Source organism: Cryptomeria japonica, chromosome 1, assembly GCF_030272615.1.
Source record: "Cryptomeria japonica chromosome 1, Sugi_1.0, whole genome shotgun sequence".
Lineage (NCBI taxonomy): Eukaryota > Viridiplantae > Streptophyta > Pinopsida > Cupressales > Cupressaceae > Cryptomeria > Cryptomeria japonica.
Window position 1 is genome coordinate 662,926,839 of NC_081405.1, and position 19,139 is coordinate 662,945,977.

The 19,139-nt window shown below is 36.4% G+C and overlaps 1 protein-coding gene across 1 annotated transcript in view; it reads left to right on the plus strand.

The window, feature by feature from the left end:
- Positions 1–14,599, plus strand: part of LOC131071982 (chloride channel protein CLC-f) — a 69,018-nt gene extending 54,419 nt beyond the window's left edge. The window contains exons 8-9 of the mRNA XM_058007981.2: positions 13,638–13,870; positions 14,046–14,599. Coding sequence (XP_057863964.1) covers positions 13,638–13,870; positions 14,046–14,133 — 321 coding nt within the window. The 3' untranslated portion in view covers positions 14,134–14,599. The remainder of the gene's footprint in view (positions 1–13,637; positions 13,871–14,045) is intronic.
- Positions 14,600–19,139: the final 4,540 nt, after the last annotated feature.

Genomic DNA, 19,139 nt, shown 5'->3' on the forward strand with positions numbered 1-19,139 from the left:
CAAATTTCTACATGTGATGAGTTTTTTTTTTTTTTTTTGTTTTAATTCCTCTTAACTCTTTGCCAATACTTTTAACTCTTCACTCTTGGCGAATTGCTTTTTTAGCTTTATTTTGACTTTGCCAAGTTCAAATTTTTTTTAATTCTTCTAAAGTTAAATAAACTCTTCCAAATGTCTTGGCTTTTGTGTTTTATTCAATATCACCTCCAAGCTGGGTGAATTCCTTTCTTGATAGAGAGCCTTTTGACTTATTGACTTCTACTCTCAAACTTTTTCCTTCCACATGTGCCTTGCTTTTGTTCCACCTCACCTTTCATCTTGCCAATACTTTCTCTTTTCCTTGCCAAGGGTGGACTTTGCATGCTGATGAGGAATTTTCATCAATTTTGCTAGGGTGGACTTTGCCTTGAGTCAAGGAATTTTTCCAATGAGGTATGGCGGACTTCATACATGAGATGGGAATGTTTTCCCTTGCATAGGGCGGACTTTATGTGTGGTTTAGGAAATTTTCCAACGTGTCTTCACCTTAATCCCTCAACACTTAGCCTTATTTCTGCCCTTTCCCTTCAAAATGCCTACACTTTTCACCAAATTTGATACTTGATTTTGAGTTGACTCCACATGGTTGGGCGGACTTTGCTGCTAACCGAGGAAGTTTCTACCACTTTGAGGGTGGACTTTGCTAGTGAGAAAGGAACATTTATCTTGACATGGCGGACTTCATCACTCACAAGGAACTTTCACCATGTTTGTCATACTTAACCAAAATTCTTACCCTTCAAGACTTAATCATTTTGACATCCACCCCTAGGGCGGACTTTGCATATGCATAGGGAAGAAGCTGATCATGCTATGGCGGACTTGAGGTGCTCACAAGGAAGATTTTAGGATGCCAAGGGCGGACTTCATCATGGAATAAGAAAAGCTCTTACCATGGGTGGAGTTCATCATTGACTGAATCCATGGACCAATGATTTTGGTGTTTTGAATAGTGAACTCTCTTGATCTTAGTCTTTTCACCATGATCATTAACTTAGCTCTTCTGGAACACATCGTCTGGTTTCGAAAATTATTTCACAATTGGTGCATTTTGGATTAATTCCTCTGACTTTACACTTCTCCTGAACCTGAAATGATCCAAGACCTTAAAAAAAACAAAAAGCAACTTTCTATTTTTAGAAAAAAGCAGGTTCCTAGATTGGCCCCAAAATGCCAAAAATAGAACTTTCTAAATTCAGAAAAAGGCAAAAAAGCAGAAATTCTTAAAAATAGGAAGTTGTCAAAATTGACCCCAGGAAATTGCAATTTTACTCCTTCGACCTATCTGAGCCCATCTGTAACATTACAATGTCCATTTGACCACTTTTCCTCATTGATTTCGAATACTCCTCCAAATTTTGACAAACTTGACTCATTTGCATAGGCTAGAGACCGGAGACAAAGCCCTAAGACGCTAAGGTACGACCCTAAAAAGCAAAAACTAGGGGATCCCTATTTGCAATGGGGCGATATGTGAAAACGTCACAACAGGAAGTTGATGAGAGTTTAGTTACTTATATCCATCCCCCCATTTGACATTATTGCGTGCCCAATCTTTGCCTTCCCTGATTAATGTTTGCCAACATCGTCTGTCTTTTGCTACATTAATGAGCATAGTAACCATTAGCGTTTCATATAATGGGGCTTTGATCATAGTAAATGTAATTGCAACAACATCCACCATACATTGCTAGTATGGACACCTAGCAACATTGAACAACAAGCTAGAGTAGTACTAGAAATTCCTAATGGCCTCCTTTTCTTGTTCATGAACATTTTTCCTCCATATTGTACTCTACAATGTGGGTTGCAATCCTAATGATGTACAAGGTGCAAGGAAGGCATTAATGTTTTTCTTTCACCTATGTTTGGATTGTGTGTAGAACCAGGTGTCGATTGAGACTACCTTACAAAGTGTTGTGGTGGTTGTGCCTCATTCAAATGATTGACCTTGGCATTCAAAGAATTAGAATGCACTTCTATTCTTGTTCTTGGCTTTTTGGCCTTACTATTAGAAAATGCTTGAAGGGCCATGTGTGCCTGATGTGTGACATTTGTAGGGCCTTCTTCACAAGGGGCTAGATCATACCTTGACTTCTTTGACAAATTCCATTTGAATTGGTACATACCTCCTTTGCAAACAAGTCTGGCTTGTTCATACCCTAGACAATTTTCTCTATGTCCGTAGAAAGTGTTTCTCGGGTGGCATGATGAAATTAGGCTTTCATATGTTTTGAGGTTATAAATTTTTCATTATCAATCAGAAAATAAACCTTTTTTTGCTTCTAGTACCAAATTGATTAATATACCACAACCCCTTATGTACATGAAGGCATGTGGAAGAGTGATGGTATGGAAGAGTAGTGCTCTCAATATACCAAACCTTCCAATATACTGCATTTCTCGATATACCTAGAGATACATGGAAGAGTGTGTAGAAGTTGATGATCAACCACAGGTGCCAAAAGTCATCTGGAAGCAAAACACCTATCACACAAAAGAGATCAAGCAAAGATTGTATGCTCTATAACAACCAAAGAATTCTATATTATTGCATAAAACAATATTGGTAATCCAATAATGGAGATACAATTACAATGAATGAATGACTTGCTTTATAGAAAGCAAGAGATGCCCTAATCTTAAAATTAGAAGAACTAAAGCAATGCAAAGTAGGAGCTAAATTAAGCTCAACTAAAAACTAAAAAAGCCAACTAGATGTGCCTCTAAATGAACTCTGATTAAAAAAGCACAACGCCTAGATAAAATAAAGCACCTAAGTTTAGCTTAAGTGAAAAAGAAATTAAAGGACTTAATAAATAATTAGATAATTGTCCTAAATTTACTCTAACAGAGTGATGGTACATAGAAGAGAGATGTATGAAAAAGTAGCGTGGCACTAAAAGGAATGGCACATTGAAGGTCTTGGGTTTGATTAATGGCATTCTTACTCACAAGGGGCAATCTAGAGCACATAAGCAAAATCCTTCGTCTGAAACTGTGATCCCCCTTAAGAAGAAAGAGAGAAAAATAGTAAGAGAAGATAACCCCAAGGAAAAGCATCTGCAGTCTTCTTGTCATTTCAATGTCTACAGCCATCAAATATGCATCCAGGGCATCACTTCCCAGGGTATGGGGCAGCTATCTTGACGAATTCAATGTCCGGTGTACTATAGAGGTGCTTAAGAACCAACTTTTTTTGCTGCTATTTATATCCAATTCCCTGCAAATTTCAGTACTTTACAACAAAATAAAGTTAGTCATGTATTATGTTAGACATTTGCTAGAGTCCTTAACACAAAAAATTAATATTACTTGTTTTGTGTTTGTCTATATCTCACTATTGAAAAAACTTGCAGAATTTTGGCAGGTTTAATATTACCCTAACAGGAGTAATTCTAGTAATGGCAAATTGTTCTGAAGAGCCAAACAGAAGTAGATAATAGCTGTTGAAAATCATGAGCAGCTATTGACTGTAGCTGCAGGTCACTTGCAACAGTGTTCAAGTTTCCTGATTTTTCCCCAAATATCTCATGTTATTCTGTAATAACCCTAGTGTTTAGTCAACTTTGAAATCATGGAGTTATGGTTAGAGCTCTTCACATAAACATAGATTTGCAACACCACAGCTCATTCCAATGAACTCACTGTGAGCACAAAACAAATTCCAGATCACAAAATAGCCAGGGAAACAATACACCATGAACAAGGCAGATAGTAAATTTATGCTATTTGTGATTCAAGGATGACTGCACAAACAAGAACACTGCAGAAAATAATCTGAATTATATTGTTTGAAGTAATTATCACTTTTTAGTCCAACATACCTTACAATGGCACTGTAATGATTATTCTTATACAGAAATCCGATAATCACGATTATGTTAACTGGAGCTAGCATCTAGGGTTTGGTGTTGGGTCATTAGTCCTATATGGCGCCCAATTCTCCTATGGTCTGGCTTCAATTTCGGTAGATCTGGTGACACTGTCCACTAGGATCTGTATAAACACCTTGCCCCAAACCTCCTAGTGTGCATGGAAACCTTCAGAACAGCAAGTTTGTGTCAACCTTAAACAATGGTGCAGGATCCCCTCCAGGTCGGATTGCTGTTTTGATCAGTGCACCACTCTTCTTGGTGCTGCTGATGTTTTGAGGAAGGTTCAGAACCCCTGCAAAGCTTCAGTCTGTGTCAGCCAAGGCCTGGAAAGGTCTCTACCTGCATACAAACTGCCACACAGCAATCTGGTTCTGCTGATAAAGTGCCCAGCACCTGACCTAGTGGCCAGCCGCAAGGCAGACTTGTCTACTTTCTCCAATCCATCAGTGGCGTTCCACCTGATTAGACAGCTAGGGTTGAAGTTGTAATTTTCTGATCTTAAAACAGTAAAGAATGAGAGGATTAAGAATGATTTCTAAATCAGGGTTTTTTGTACTGACTTGGTTAGGTAACTGGAGATTGCATTCCAGCTGACCTCCTTGAGTTGTACATCAAAAATCATGCCAAAATCCATGTATTTGCCCCATCCAGCAAGACAAATATTTTTACTTGTTCGTGCAAGGTACTGGGAGCCAAATGTGGGCTTAAATTCAAAATTTAAATTTTATTTATTATTATAATTTTTTAAAATTTATTTATCAATTAATAAGGGTGTTTAAAAACACCTTTTCATACTTGCTGGGCTGGCCCAGCTAAGGAGGCGATACGACATATTTACAGCACTTTTCCTTCTTCCACTCAACTCATTAGAACATCTTGCCATTGTTGGAATCGCTCTTGTAGGATAATATTAAATCTATAGTTTTCAAAGGACAGCAAGGCATTTTGATGCACCTAATAGCTTCTCAAGTTTTTGACAGCCTGACAAAAGCATTTAGGGGGTGCCCAATTTTGCTCAATGCTAATGGTTGCAGAAGATTATGGCATTTTGATTATAGATTAGTTACTTGCAGCTCTTTCCTTTGTTCATGTTCAGGGTTGTTTTAGATTTGTTCTTACAGTCCTTGTTCAGAGTTATTTTAGAGTTGGTCAGAGTTCATAGAACTACATCCAAGAGACACTTAGTTCAATACCTGCAGCTCATGTGCATATATTCACCCGTGATGCAATCACAAATTTACATCCTTGGATGGACAAGGATCCTACTGAACCTTATTTTCGTGGAAGTCTGTTACAATAGACATATGGGTTGGATTTCAATCCATTCAAGTGAACATAGTATTAATAGAAGACACTACAAAGACCAAGTTCAATGTTTGGGTAGAAGACACTACAAAGACCAAGTTCAATGTTTGGGTTTTTGCTTGTTTTTAGTATTTTATAAATAGTAAATTCCCTAACCTGAAAGTTTGAAACCCAGCATATTGGGTTAGGGTTAGTGTGTTAGTTTTTTTATTTAAAGGCTAACAGTAACTCTAGTGATAGGGAGTAAACGATTTAGAAGTTTTAAATCCTTATTTTTTTAACCATAACCATATTAGAAATGCCTCATGAGGTAATTATTTTTGCAAAAATGGGTCCCTGGAGACTGGAGATTGCAAACGCGTTATTCAAAGCTCATCATGTGCCTTGATACTTTCGAAAACTTGAAAAAGCACCCTAAAATCAGTTTGGAAGATGAAAATATGCTATTGGAAATTTGAAAAAGTACACTAAAATCACTTTAAATGATGAAAAAATCATCACAAAAGCAGAAAATATGGATTAAATTGACTAATCATTTTTTTTTCCTTTTTTGGCATTTTAATAGGTAAAAAAATTACGATTTTGGCAGTTTAATTGCCAAAAACTTGGCCGCTGTTTTTTTTGGTATAAATTGCAATTTTCAGGTTAAAAAGAGTATCAACAAACTGGACAAGTGAGAATTTGTGGTTTATTGCATTTTCTGCTCTCCTATGGTACTTGTAGTGTAGTCTCTTCAAATCCCTATACATATCTTTTGCTGGTTATTTCACAGTGAATATTTATGTACCATTTATTTGCACAGTTTATTTATACACTGACAAGCTATGGTCAGTACTAAGTAATGAAATCGGTGGGAGTAAACAATTGCATGTGATGGTAAGTCGCAGAATTTGTCTGATTTCATGCAGACATTTCAAGTTGGAGCTGTAGAGTTACCTGACACTGAAATTTGTGAAAGTTTACAGGTTTAATATAACCTTGGTTCAATATATCAATGTTTCTCTGGCTTAGGCATGACAAAATTTTCTAGATTTTGACAACTTTGTAAAACACATGTAAAAAAATATTATTTGATTTTTTTATACAGAAAACAGTAAATAAACTGCAATTTATCTTTTGTGTAAACAATATGTGGAAAAGAAGCTAAAATGTATTCAGATTTCGACAAACAATCAGTTGATCCAATGGTCAGCAACAAGTATCTATGGTATGATATTTATGATATATATTATCAATTGATTTCAAGATACAAAGTATGCAACTGTACACTTATATACCTTGACTCCGCAAGTGTTACATCCTACCATGTTGATAGATATCGTACTCAATCATCTTGCAATCCATGAGAGACAAGGCACTGTGTATAGCATTGAACATATTGTCATTGATGTCATTGGTTTACTCTGAGCAGTAGAGTTTTTGGTTGAGCTGCCTGGTCGTCTGCTTGAGGTGCTTGAGGCAGCTGCCTGTCTACTTCACCTAGCTGTGTGTATGCCTACTTCAGCTGGTTGAGTGCCTGCTTACTTGTCATCATGTCAGCTGCCCACTCGTTGTTTCTCTGCAAGTCACTTTACACTTTATGTGCCATATTATCATTGTATCTTCAAAAGTGATTGAATTTATTTAAGGATTTGAGTCTCTAAGGAGGAATAGTCTTTATCTATTGTGCGGAAGTTACCCCAAATAAAAAGGGGGGAATTGGACGGTAGAAAGCTTTACATAACAGAAACACGTGGCTGAAGGAACATGACACCTTGCTACAGGTTTACAATAGCAGTTTTATTTGGCTGAGTCGTGGCATCATCTAGAAGTGCTATGTTAGTATTTTAATGTCAAGTCAAGTTTGTATTGAATGATGATGTGGCTGTATACAGCAGTTATCGGGCAGTAAAAATCTAATGTTGGGTGAAAAGTTTGGTATGTGACATGTATTGGAGAAAATCGTGGAGATTACTTTTGGTTCTTTTGGAGTTTTTAATTCGTGCTCATAAAGAGAATCGTATCTTTTAAAAAGTACTGGGAATGGAGTTCTGTTTTAAAAAAAATATATATGTGCTGTAGCTGAGTTATTGAGGGGTATTGTTATTTTGGTCGGTAACATAGTTTATATTTTATTAATAATTCAAAAAATTTACATCCACCATGTATGAGTAACTTTTACAACCAATATCGGGCTCCAAACTAAAAAACTAGAGCCATAGACTAGTAATCCAAAAAAACCCAGCACCCAACACCCTTCGCATGGCTTACCTGTTACAATTATGACGTTAAACCAACACTGCTGCCTAGAGCCACTGTTGGCTTGATGATGATGTTTTGATGTAATAAGTTGAATGATGACTTGTTTTATGTTGTCATTGATGGCAACTATGTTTTGATAGTCATCTAAGTCTTTTAGGCCAATCGGTAAAGCATAATCGGTAGAGGAGATAGTTTATCAGTGAACCGGCAAATAGGACTTCAACTAGTAAACAGGAACAGAGTTGTATTCAAAGCAACCAGTATGAGCGATTAATGAAGAGTTAGGTGATGCGGTTCTACAGGAATGTTGGAGACAGGTACTTGCAGGTATATTCAACACTGCATTGGCAGATTCAACAGGATGAGCAAGTTTTGATAAACAGAGCAGTCAATCTTGAAGGACAATCAACAGGTAGAACAAAATGACTTGAATCGGTTAAACTGGTAATGATTATGTTTTATTTTTGGCTTGTTATGTCGGTGGCCGACATAAGTAAAGCGTGAAGTGTAAGATTGTCTAGATTCATTGAACCTAGGAAATTGTTCCAAGGTTATTAGCCGACTAAGTTGATGTTTATAAAAAGTGTGATGAGTTATGAGATGGAGAATGAGATCATAAGCGAAATTTGAGCGTTTGATTGTGCGGTAACTTGTGAAGCTTTGTATTGATGTGTTGTTGATGTATTGAGTGGAGCTGAAGCGGATCTTATCAGGCACATAGGTGCTACATGCAGATCATTTTACTGTTGTTTTCCTAACAGTTGCAACAATCAAATCCTCTAACCGGGTAGGTCCTAACAAGCTTGAAATTGTAAATCCCCTAACAGGGTAGCTCATTAACTTGAGTCTAAATCCTCTTGCAAGGTTGCTCCTAACAGGGCAAAGCTTTTAATAGGGCTGAGATTGAAATCCCTTCACCGGGTGACTCCTAATAAGCTTTGCTCCTAACTAGGCATATTTGTAAGACCTTAACTGGTCAAAGATTTCTATTCTGCAGATAGTGAATCTTGTGGGTACTAAGTCCCACCGTGGTTTTTCTGTTTTGGGTTTCCACGTATAAATCTTTGTGTTATGTGGAGCATGATACATTGGTTATTAGCTTATGTGGTGATATTTCTTTTATGTTTATTAAGCTTTAAGTTATTTAAAGTGGTGATCAGATTTGTGTTGGTCTTTTTGCTTGCACTGATTCACCACCCCCCCCCCCCCCCCTCTCAGTGCCTTATAAGTTTATCAATTGGTATCAGAGCTTGATTCCCTTAAGGCTTAACCACTTAGGAAGGATCCTCAAGGCTATCATGGGGGATATGAGTTATAGAGAGCTGTCTAACCGGCTTGCAAAATTTGAAGAAGCCCTAGGCGAGTTGAGGGTCAAGTATAAAGCTTCATTGGCTAAGAGGAGAGAGCTAGCTGAACAATTGTATGAACCTAGTGAAAACAGTTCATCTGAGGAAGCAAACATGGATGCATTGGTTACTGAAGTTGAAAAACTGAATGATGACAAGGCAAATCTGAGGAGAGAGTTGGAGGCCCTAACCATCTGGATGAGTCAAGATCTTGAAGCAAGGAGGACAGCAGAAGAAAAGATTAGAGAAAAAGAACATGAGATCTTTAAGCTGAACCAGGAGGTTGGAACTTTGTATGCTCATCTTTATGAGGAACAAGAAGAAAAAGAAGAAATAAAGGTTGATCTAGACATGGCAATGTCTCTAAGAGAAAGTTTGATGAAAAAGAATGAAGATCTTACAAAGGAACTTGCTGACGCTAATGAAACACTTGCAAAGCTTAACAAAAGTTCTACTATGCTTGATAAACAGATTCAATAACAGAGGATGAAAGCTGAGACACAAGGCTTGGGCTACACTACATTTGAGAAAGGTGAGCCTTCTGGTACAAAGGACAACATTGAAAAAGGTAAATCTGCACCTAAGATCCAGAAATCCACCAGTAAGAAACCCTACAAACCAGTATGCTTTAATTGTCATAAGCCAAGACATACTGCTAATGTTTGTAGATCTAATTATTTTGATGGTTATAGACCTAATGCACATCAAGGATACAAACCTAGAACCTTTAATGGATATTGTTACACTTGCAACATGCATGGGCGTAGAGCTGTTGAATGCAGGTATGGAGCAAATAATCCGACACCCTACATGAATCAGAGATCTGGTGGAGATTGGCAAAGAACTTTTAATGACCGGAGAAATGCAAATTGGCAGAGACCCTATGCCAACCGGTCTAGTCCCTATGAGATGGAAAAGAGAATGAATGTGATTTGCACAATCTGTCATAACTACGGTCATGTAGCTATGAATTGCAGAAGGATTGGTAGGGCAATTTTGGACCCTGGAGAGCATCTGGTATGGCATGTTTTCATTGTCACCAATCGGGACACCTTGCAAATTTTTGCAGAGCTAAAATGAGTCAACTGGTAAATCAATCTGTTGGCCAGAAAGGGAAGAAGAAAGTTGATGTGGAAGAGACTAGAGCAGAGATGAACAAGATCTAGAAAAAGAAGAGTGATGAGAAACCATCAGAAGATCCTAATTCTTCACCTAGTGTGGAGAACTCATCATCGACAAACTAAGCTGTTAAAAGGCTTAGGGGGAGCTTAATGTCAGATCCATTTCCGGACCCCCCTATATGGTGTGAGGTAAGATAAATCTGCATATCTTGATGCATTATGATATTGTGAAGTGATTTTATGATCAAACTAGTAGATTTGATGTGATATGAGAACTGGTAGTATATTGAATGGTGTTTTAGGGTTTGTTTGTTTATACAACCGGGAATAGCATTTAATGCAGTAGGTATTGAGCAAATAAAAGGACTTTTTGAATATCATTTGTCACTTTGCATTCTTGAGAGCACTTAGAGAGCGAAAAGAGCAGAGAAGAGCTTGTGTGAGCAGCATTTGATTAGATTAACAAAAGATTTGGAGTGATCTACGATCGGTAATTGGTGAAAGTGCATTCTCAGTGTTGAAACCCTAGTTGTGGGAGCATTGAAAGGTATTTATCCAACAAATCCTCTTATCTATTTCAGAGTCTGAGTCTCTGAAGATGGACGCACCACATTCGGTAGATGTTACAGTCAGGGCTCGTCCAGAGTTTAAGAGGCACGCTTTTAAATCCATTGAAACCGATCCCGCTAGAGCCTTATCCGGAGTCCCATATGGAGTTTTGCATGTAGAGGATATTAGATCGTACATTCACTGTAAGTTGGAAGATCTTGGAATTTTTGCTATATTTGATCAATATAGGGTAATGTGTGACAAGAATGGAGTATTGAATGAACAGTATAGGAGGGTTACCAATAAAGGTTTTCACCATGCACTAAATTCTATTGATGATTTTGAATGCATGACCAGTTTATGTGACTTGATCTTGATAGACCACATAAGATCACCAAAGAAGCGATTCATGCAGTAACTGGATTGTGTTCCACCGGTGAAGTTCCAATACTGAGATCAGTTCCTAAGGATGATGTTGCCAAACTGACCAAGTCACGATGGGATGGAAGAGCTATGACTGGTAATGAGATTGATGATCCCGCAGTAAAATTTGCTTCAATGGTCATAGGATACCGGGTATATCATTCTAGCAGGATGAACAACATCCCTGCTGCAGCCATCCATACTGCTTACCGGATGATCAAAGAAAATATTGATTATGATTTGTTCGAGGCATTGAGAAGTCAGTTGGTGAATCTCAGTCGGTACATGTTGAGACTGAACAAATTCTGAAGAAATTTTTGAGGTTGATACTTGATGAGGAAGAAGAGCAACCGGAGAAGCTTAAGGCAGAAGATCTCCTAGATGATGTAGATATTGATGATTTTTTACCTGATGAGATTGTTCACTCTGTTTTTCTATCTGGGTCTCATTTTTGGTCTTAGCCATGGTTGGTTTGGCCTCTGTGTATTGGGGTTACGTTTTTGGGTTCCCTATTTTTTGGCAACAGATTGGGTTATGGAGGTAGCATTGACAGTGGCAGGCCAGACTTTCAAGGGGGCATTGACTATGCCTTAGTCACATTTTGGGCCTTCAAGTGGAAGCTAAGTCATAAAGCTCGGCGAACATCATGCTACAAATTCAAATTTTAACGAATTTAAAACTTTTTTATCAAATTCTTTGATATTCGACTTCAAGTTCATATGGAAAAACAAACCTTTTTTCGATTTAGAAATTAATTTTCTGAAACGCCTTTTTGGGTTTCAGCCATAAATTTTTCTAGGTGTTTATGCGAATTTTTTATATAAAAATGTGTTCACCGGCCATTAAACCACAGAGTAGTCGCAATATGTAAAGATTCATACCTTTTGCGAAGCATAAAGTCGTGCGATGCCTCTAGTTCTGCTCAGTGATTGCAAGAGTTTAGGACAATGCCTCCAGTCTGTTGCGGGACATCTTCTGTGCGACTACATGTTTGCGCAATGCATTTGACCTCCACATTTCAATCTACTGTGACGCCTATGCCATTATTTTTTCCTTGTGTTCAATTTTTTTAAATGTTTGATTTTAGGTTTGTGAAATGGTTTTAAATGTTTAATATTAATATTTAATAATAATTTTTTCAAAATTGTTATATTATTAAATGAAATTAAACTGTTACAATATTCAGTTAGGTTCATTTAATTATATTAGAGTTTAAAAAATTATACTATCAAACCAAAACATATAAATATATTATAAATATAAGTTTATAAATCTCTTTTCTTAAATTGTTAAACTATATTAATATATGATATAAAATTATTATAATATAATTTAGAAATTGATATAAATTTATAAATTATATGATGTATTTTAAAATTTTAATATATGTTTATAAAATTTATTGAATATAATATTTATATTTAAAAAAAATTATATAAGATGAATTTAATGTTGAATTTTTATACTTGCCGAATTTCATTCAAATTTTATGATTGCCGAATTCGAATTCGAATTCGAATGTTGTGACTTAGAGTGGAAGCAACTTCCAATCTCTATCACATAATGCTTCACTTCATTGATGATTCATTTGATCTCTCTTTGTCTTGCCTGACTCATTGAATTGATCTTACCTCCACCACTAACATGATCATTGACTTCGACATTTTCATCCAACCTTGGGCGGAGTTCTTAGCATGCATTGATAGTCATCTAAGGAATTTTGGACTTTTAAGGCGGCACCGACTAAGCAAGGTCAGGGTTTTGACCCCTCACTGACTGTGAGCAAATGATGTTAGCTCTGCTTGCTCAATCATTGACTCTATCTCAGATGATGATGATCAAATGAAATGATCATCATATATCGTTCATTCCCCAAACCTTTAGAGCTAACTGACCTCACTCCAACTCAAAGAGAGAGAGACCTGACCTGATTACCTCCTGGCCACCTAAGATACTATACCTCCTCAAGCACAAGGTTAATAGCGAAAGACACCACAACTAACCTAGAAAGCAAAAAAAAGTGGGGTTCCCCATTTGCAATGGAGCGATGTGCGAAAATGTCACAACAAGAAGGGTTTGGAAAATTTTAGAATATTTATTTGCCGTGTTTTTAAAATGTGTTTTTTTGTCGTAGTAAGGTCACATCTGTGGGGACACATTGACATCGCCAAGATGATTAATGACTCTTGGATGTGGTGCTTGAAGCCAGGGATGTGTCCTTGTGGACCCATAACAAACGTTTGATGTTAATCCCAAATAGCATGTTTTTCCATCGATTTTGACTTTTACCTACTCTAGTCTAAACCGTCAGAAGCTCTTCAGTCAACATAGCTAAATCATATGCATGGTAGCCACGTTCACAAAACAAACTGACTGGTTCAAGAAAACACAATAAGTTTGAGCAAACAAGGAAAATCTGAATTATGGAATTTTTAAATTAGGATAAATTTAGCTGGAAATGTAGGTCAATTAAGGTTAGATATTATGTCAGTTAATGCAGATCCACTCTGATTAAAATAAACATGTGGTTTTCAATTAGAAATTTAGAAGTTTTTTTTCTAGCATTATTTCCTTTCATTCGTACTGTAGTTTTTGTATTCTATTTAATTCTGTTTCTTCTGTGCATCATATAAAAATCTATTTGACTGAATTCTTTATTATGCAGGCTTAGTCTTTTGTTTCAATAAAATAATTTTTAGTTTCCTAGAGCAAGAACTAATAAATATTTCCTGCAGGTAAATTCAACACTTGTTTCAGCAATTTGTACCCGGCGAATACATTACAGAGGGCATGAACGTAAAATTCTGATTTGTTATCCTGACACAGATCTAATGATGGCAAAGGAAATAATGGAGGCTAGGGGAATAAAGCAGCTTCCTGTGGTTACAAGGGTTGGTGAGCGAAGGCAAGAGCATGGGCGTAAGCTTGTTGGTTTACTATATTATGATGCCATTCCTGATTGTGTCAGGTGGGCTTTTCCATCCAGTCTTTATAATAACTTTTTATGAACATCGAGTGTTTGTTGTTTAACTTTACATTTGTTGCACTATGGTCAACACGTACGTAAAATTGGTTTCCTACTGAGTGTGCTTTTATAATTAAAATTTAACCCAATTTCTCATATTTTCACTTATGTGATTCAGGGAAGCTAGACAACGGGCTATGACACTAGTCAGCCAATCAAGAAAGGATAATCATAAAAATGATGAGATACTGCTTACTGGGCACTGAGAGTGTACATTTTGAATTGCCCCTCGAGAAACTTCCAAGGTGGCACCTGCATGTGAAATGTAGTTTCAAGGCATGCAGAGCTTCCTGTTTGGCATTTAAGAGTCATATTAATTTGAGTGGCATTTGACAGCTCTACAGAATAATTGTGTTATTTATGATGATTGGAGCTACCCGGGAATGGAACTTGTTTTCATGTGCCAACTCACTTTGTATGCTATGACAAGCTATCATCCATTGAAAATATAATAGCATAATGTGCAGCACGGATCTTTGTCTCTTTCCTCAGCATTTGCTATGTTGAAATGTACGGATATTTCTATTTAGTTAAGGCAACAAGGTAAATCATTATTATAATTCATTCTTCCGGTGGTGCGTTATTACATTATATTATACAGGTCTTGATGCCATAAATATGTCTCCTCTTGGTTTATCTCACTGAAATATATTAGTCTTTAATTGTTCTTGGCGTCTTTTTTCTTGAAGGCACTTTGCCTGATTCCCTTATTTGGTTTCCCATTTACTATATTTTCTGCTCTAATTAGTATTTCAGAACATTCATTATGTTCAAATTATTAATTTACTAGCTAAAAACGCTGGTAGTCATGTTTCAGTACCATGCCTGGAAGATATTGGTAGACCAGGTTGGGGTAGTTCACATTGCGGCATTGTTTTGAACAGTTATTGATACATTTATTGAAGGGGCTTGTTTTTAGTCCTGATCCTTCTATATCAGTCCAACATAGATAGTGTTGTAATGCCTTTCGTCTCCTTTCTCTTGTGGGAATCATTAAGGAATTTCAAAATTGCATAATTCGCAAGATTGGAAAGAGAGGCCAGATGATGCAATGAATCATTTGTTTTCCCTGCAGTGCAAATTGTGATTTAAGCAAAAGACAAAACTGATCATGGAAAGGGAAGTTTAAATACCTTACATCTCCTTTCCAAGTAAACTTAAGAGATAAATTGTGTATGCATGTTATATACCAAAATCCTTCCATACGTTTTAAGTGAATTTGGAATTATGAGGCTATGGGGAAGTAAAGTATTGTTTCTTTCAATTAGAGATTTTTGGTGTAGAAAATTATTTATTTATTATTATTGTATTTAATGGTCATTTAGTTTAGTCGTTTAGGTAATTTATTTTTTTGTAGTTAGTCTCTTTTTAGAATGTTTCTTTCATGTTTTTATTCTAGTTCGTTTTGTGTCTCTATTTAAGGAGATCGAACCTCCTTTGTAATAATCAAATATTAATCTATTAGTTTATGGTATCAGAGCAAAAAGATCTTTTGATGAATTTTTAAAATTTATGCTTTCCACCTAGAATTTTTTAATTTCTTTATTAAGAAAAAACGTGGTTCTGTTTTTCGTGGGTTTTTTTCTAAACTTCATGGTGATTTTGCTGGTCGGATATTTGAAGTTCGAAGGTCGAGGTTTTTTTTGGTATGGATGAGTTTCTGGTGCGACGCCTCTTTAAAATCATGAGGGTCATATTCGTGGGCTTTTGTACTTGCAAATCGCATATTTTGTTTTTGCGGTTTTTGTTGACGTTTTTTAACCCTGCTTGCGTTTGTTCTCTTTGTGCATCTAGGTGATTTGTCTGTATCATGCAAGGGTCTACTGGTTGAAAAATCAGTGTATTTTGTTGAATCATGGTTTTGCAGACATTTGTTTCAATGCTCGAAGGTTGTCTGAAAATTGTGGGCACTTTTGATCACGTGGGTGTCTAGGTCTTTTTTTTTGGCTCTGCAATTCAACTGGTGTTTATTTTTCGTGCGTCGTTTTTGCATGCGATGTTCTATTGTTGATGCTTGTGTGCTTGTCTCTACCATTAATTGAGGGGTTTATGCCAAGTTTGGTGTTTTGCTCAGATTGTGACCTTACTATGTTTTCTCCTATGTTTCCTTTACATCTGAACTAGGGTTTCCTGCAACTGGAGTTGTTTTTGTTTGCGACTAGGGTTTTTAATTTTTTGCCAGACGCCTAGGGTTTTTGACGGGTTACAACTTGTTTTTTTGGGTTTTTCTAACTTGAGTTTCCAAAATCAAAGGTGTTTTATGTAATCATGGGTGTTTTAGAAACTCTTTTACAAATCATCAAGGATTGTTTTTTTGTGTCCCTGATTTTTTAATAAAATTAAAAGTTTTTGGCATTCTTGGGATTTGTGCAAGACATTTTTTTCAAAATTTTAGTGCCTTGGGATTTGTGCTAGACAGTTTCTTCAAAATTTCAGTGTCTTGGGTTTTTTTCTACAAAGGTTTTTTTTTTTTCCCCTAATTTTTGTATTAAAATCAAGGATTTTAATTTTTGGGTTGATTGCCTCAAATTTTGTTCTAGTTGTTCATTGAAATTTTTTTACTAGTTTTTGATAGAAAAATCAAACCTTAAAGTTTTGTGAAGTTGACCTTGTTTGAAAGCGGGAGGGATGGCATCGTTGACCAACATCATGTTGAAAGTCAATCAACACTTTAACAACAAGAACTACAATACTTGGAAGTAGAGGATGCTCTCAATTTTCGAGTACCGGTGCCTAAATTAACTTGTTCTAGGTAAGTCTACTAGTCCCACAATGGCGGAAAAAGATTAGGACAAGTTTGATGAGCGTAACCGAGAAGCGATTATGTTGCTAAAGTTATCAATCACTCTTGAAATGCTTTCGAAAGTGCCATCTGGCAAGAAAGTTGTGGAGATTTGGACACATTTGAAAAATCCTTTGAAACGTCAGATAAGGGTAGAGCATTCTTTTTGAAGAATATGCTATGTTCGATCATGATGGATGACAAGATGTCCTTGCAAGAGCATCTTATGAAGATCAAGGACATTCGCGGTCGATTGGCGGCCATTGGTCGCAAGATGGAAGAAGAGGATATGGTGGTCATTACATTGAAAAGCTTACCATGATCCTTTGAGCACTTTATTGAAACTTTCAACATTACATCCACTAATGTTGACTTGAAGTTTGATGAGTTGTGCAATAAGCTCTTGTAGCAAGCCAGGTGGAGACAATAGTTTGTTAGGAGTGGTGACACGACTAGTGTGGAACAAGTGTTTATTGCCAAGGACAAAGTCAAAGGTGAGTCCACTCAACAAAAAGGACAAAGCAAGCCTAAGGAGGGTTTCAAGAAGAATATCACATGTCACTATTATGTTAAGCTTGTACATATCCAAAGGTTCTGTAGATAGCGGTTGGTTGCCCAAAAATCCAATCAGGGAGGGTCTCAACAATAGGCTCATGTCACAGAGCATTCTAATGAGTCGGTCTTCTATTCTTTCATGGCCAAATGACTTGCAAATTTTGTGTAGTCTTAGGGTAGTTAGTCCAATGAACATTAAGGGAAGGTATTAAAGTATTTATTATTATTGTATTTAATAGTCATTTAGTTTAGTCGTTTAGTTAATTTCCTTATTCGTAGTTAATCTCTTTTTAGAATGTTTCTTTCATGTTTCAATTTTGGTTCGTCTTGTATTTCTCTATTTAAGGAGATCAAATCTCCTTTGTAATAATCGAGTATCAATTTATTATTTTAAAAAATCATCTTTCTAAATGGAGGAAAGTCAATGGGCCATTGGTCTACTGGTGAAGTTGATTGGCTCCAAATGAGCCCACTAGGGATCAATTTTTGCTGAGTGCAAGGCTCCGACATCATAAGGGATGAGGTTGGGATTGTGCCCCGGGCGAATTTGGTGGAATGGATACCTAGTCCTTGACTCTTAGCCAAAGAGGTTTAGCCTATTGGCTCGTGCCCCTGTATCGGGTGGCAAAAAATACTTCGTGAAGGCCCTTGTTGGGCTGATAGCTAGCTTGTGGGCTTCATGCCCTTATTGGGTTGTCGTGCTCACAGGTCTGGACCTCCATTAAAAAAAAAATGGTGGAAAGAAAATATCTACGACATTGCAAGTATTGGAAGAAACTTGAGGTTGTGAATCCATTTAAATTAATCTTCATTTCTTTGATGTGGCTCATTTTATTTAGAATTAGGTGCCAAGAAGAAATTTGTTTATGTTATTGATTGGAGTGAATGATGGAATGTGCATGTAGATGTAGTCAATTTTAATTGAAGAATGTGGTAAGGATAAAAAAATGTTGAAAATATATAGTCAAGACAAACCACTAGCCTTGCTAGCAACAATGATTGAGTGGTCTTTTGTATATGTAAGTAGATTTCCATTTGGCAAAAACTCTATGTTTTTGTTAACTCCTAAAGACATGATTTAACTGATTGACATTGTTTTGTGAGATAAGAGGTAGATAGAAAACCTTTTTGAAACTATTAATTGTTTACCTTAACATTGCCAATCTTAAAAAGATTGTCATTATTATATCGGTTGAGGGTAGTGAAGAGGGGTTTTGATATATATGATAAGTGGTTCCTTGAGTCAATAATACAATCTTACGTAGGTGAAACTTGATTTGTAGTAGAGTAAAAATCCAAGATTGGTGTTTGAAGCATAAAATGAAGTTGATTTTTTTTCATTGGAAGAAGATTGAGGATGGATCATATTCTTTGCTGCACTAGGGGTTGTGTTCTTTTGGTAGACTTTTAGTTTTATATCTTCTTGTAGTATGTGGAGCTTGAATAACCTTGGTACTTTTAGAATGTGCATGTTTTTGGTTCATTTTCTTGTAACTAAGAGGAAGAGGAATCCAATTAGCCATCTTATATTTACCATTCATGGAGTTATGAGCATTTGGATTGCGTTTATCTTTGCTTCAATCTCTCAATGGTACACTACAAGTGCTTCATTTTTAGTATTTTAAAGAGAGGATGCACTTATGTTTATGGCTTTTTCGTGCTCTTGTGTTAATTGCTTATGGTAGCAAATGATTGGATATCAAAATATCACCATGAGATCTAATATTGGTATAAAATGTGGAGATAAATATTGAATGCATATTTTAACACCACAACAATTAAACAAATAAATGTCAATAGACATGTTGGAGTTCAAGTAAAAATAACATTTTTGACCAAAAAATGTTACATGAGGACCCTGAATAGTTAACATTG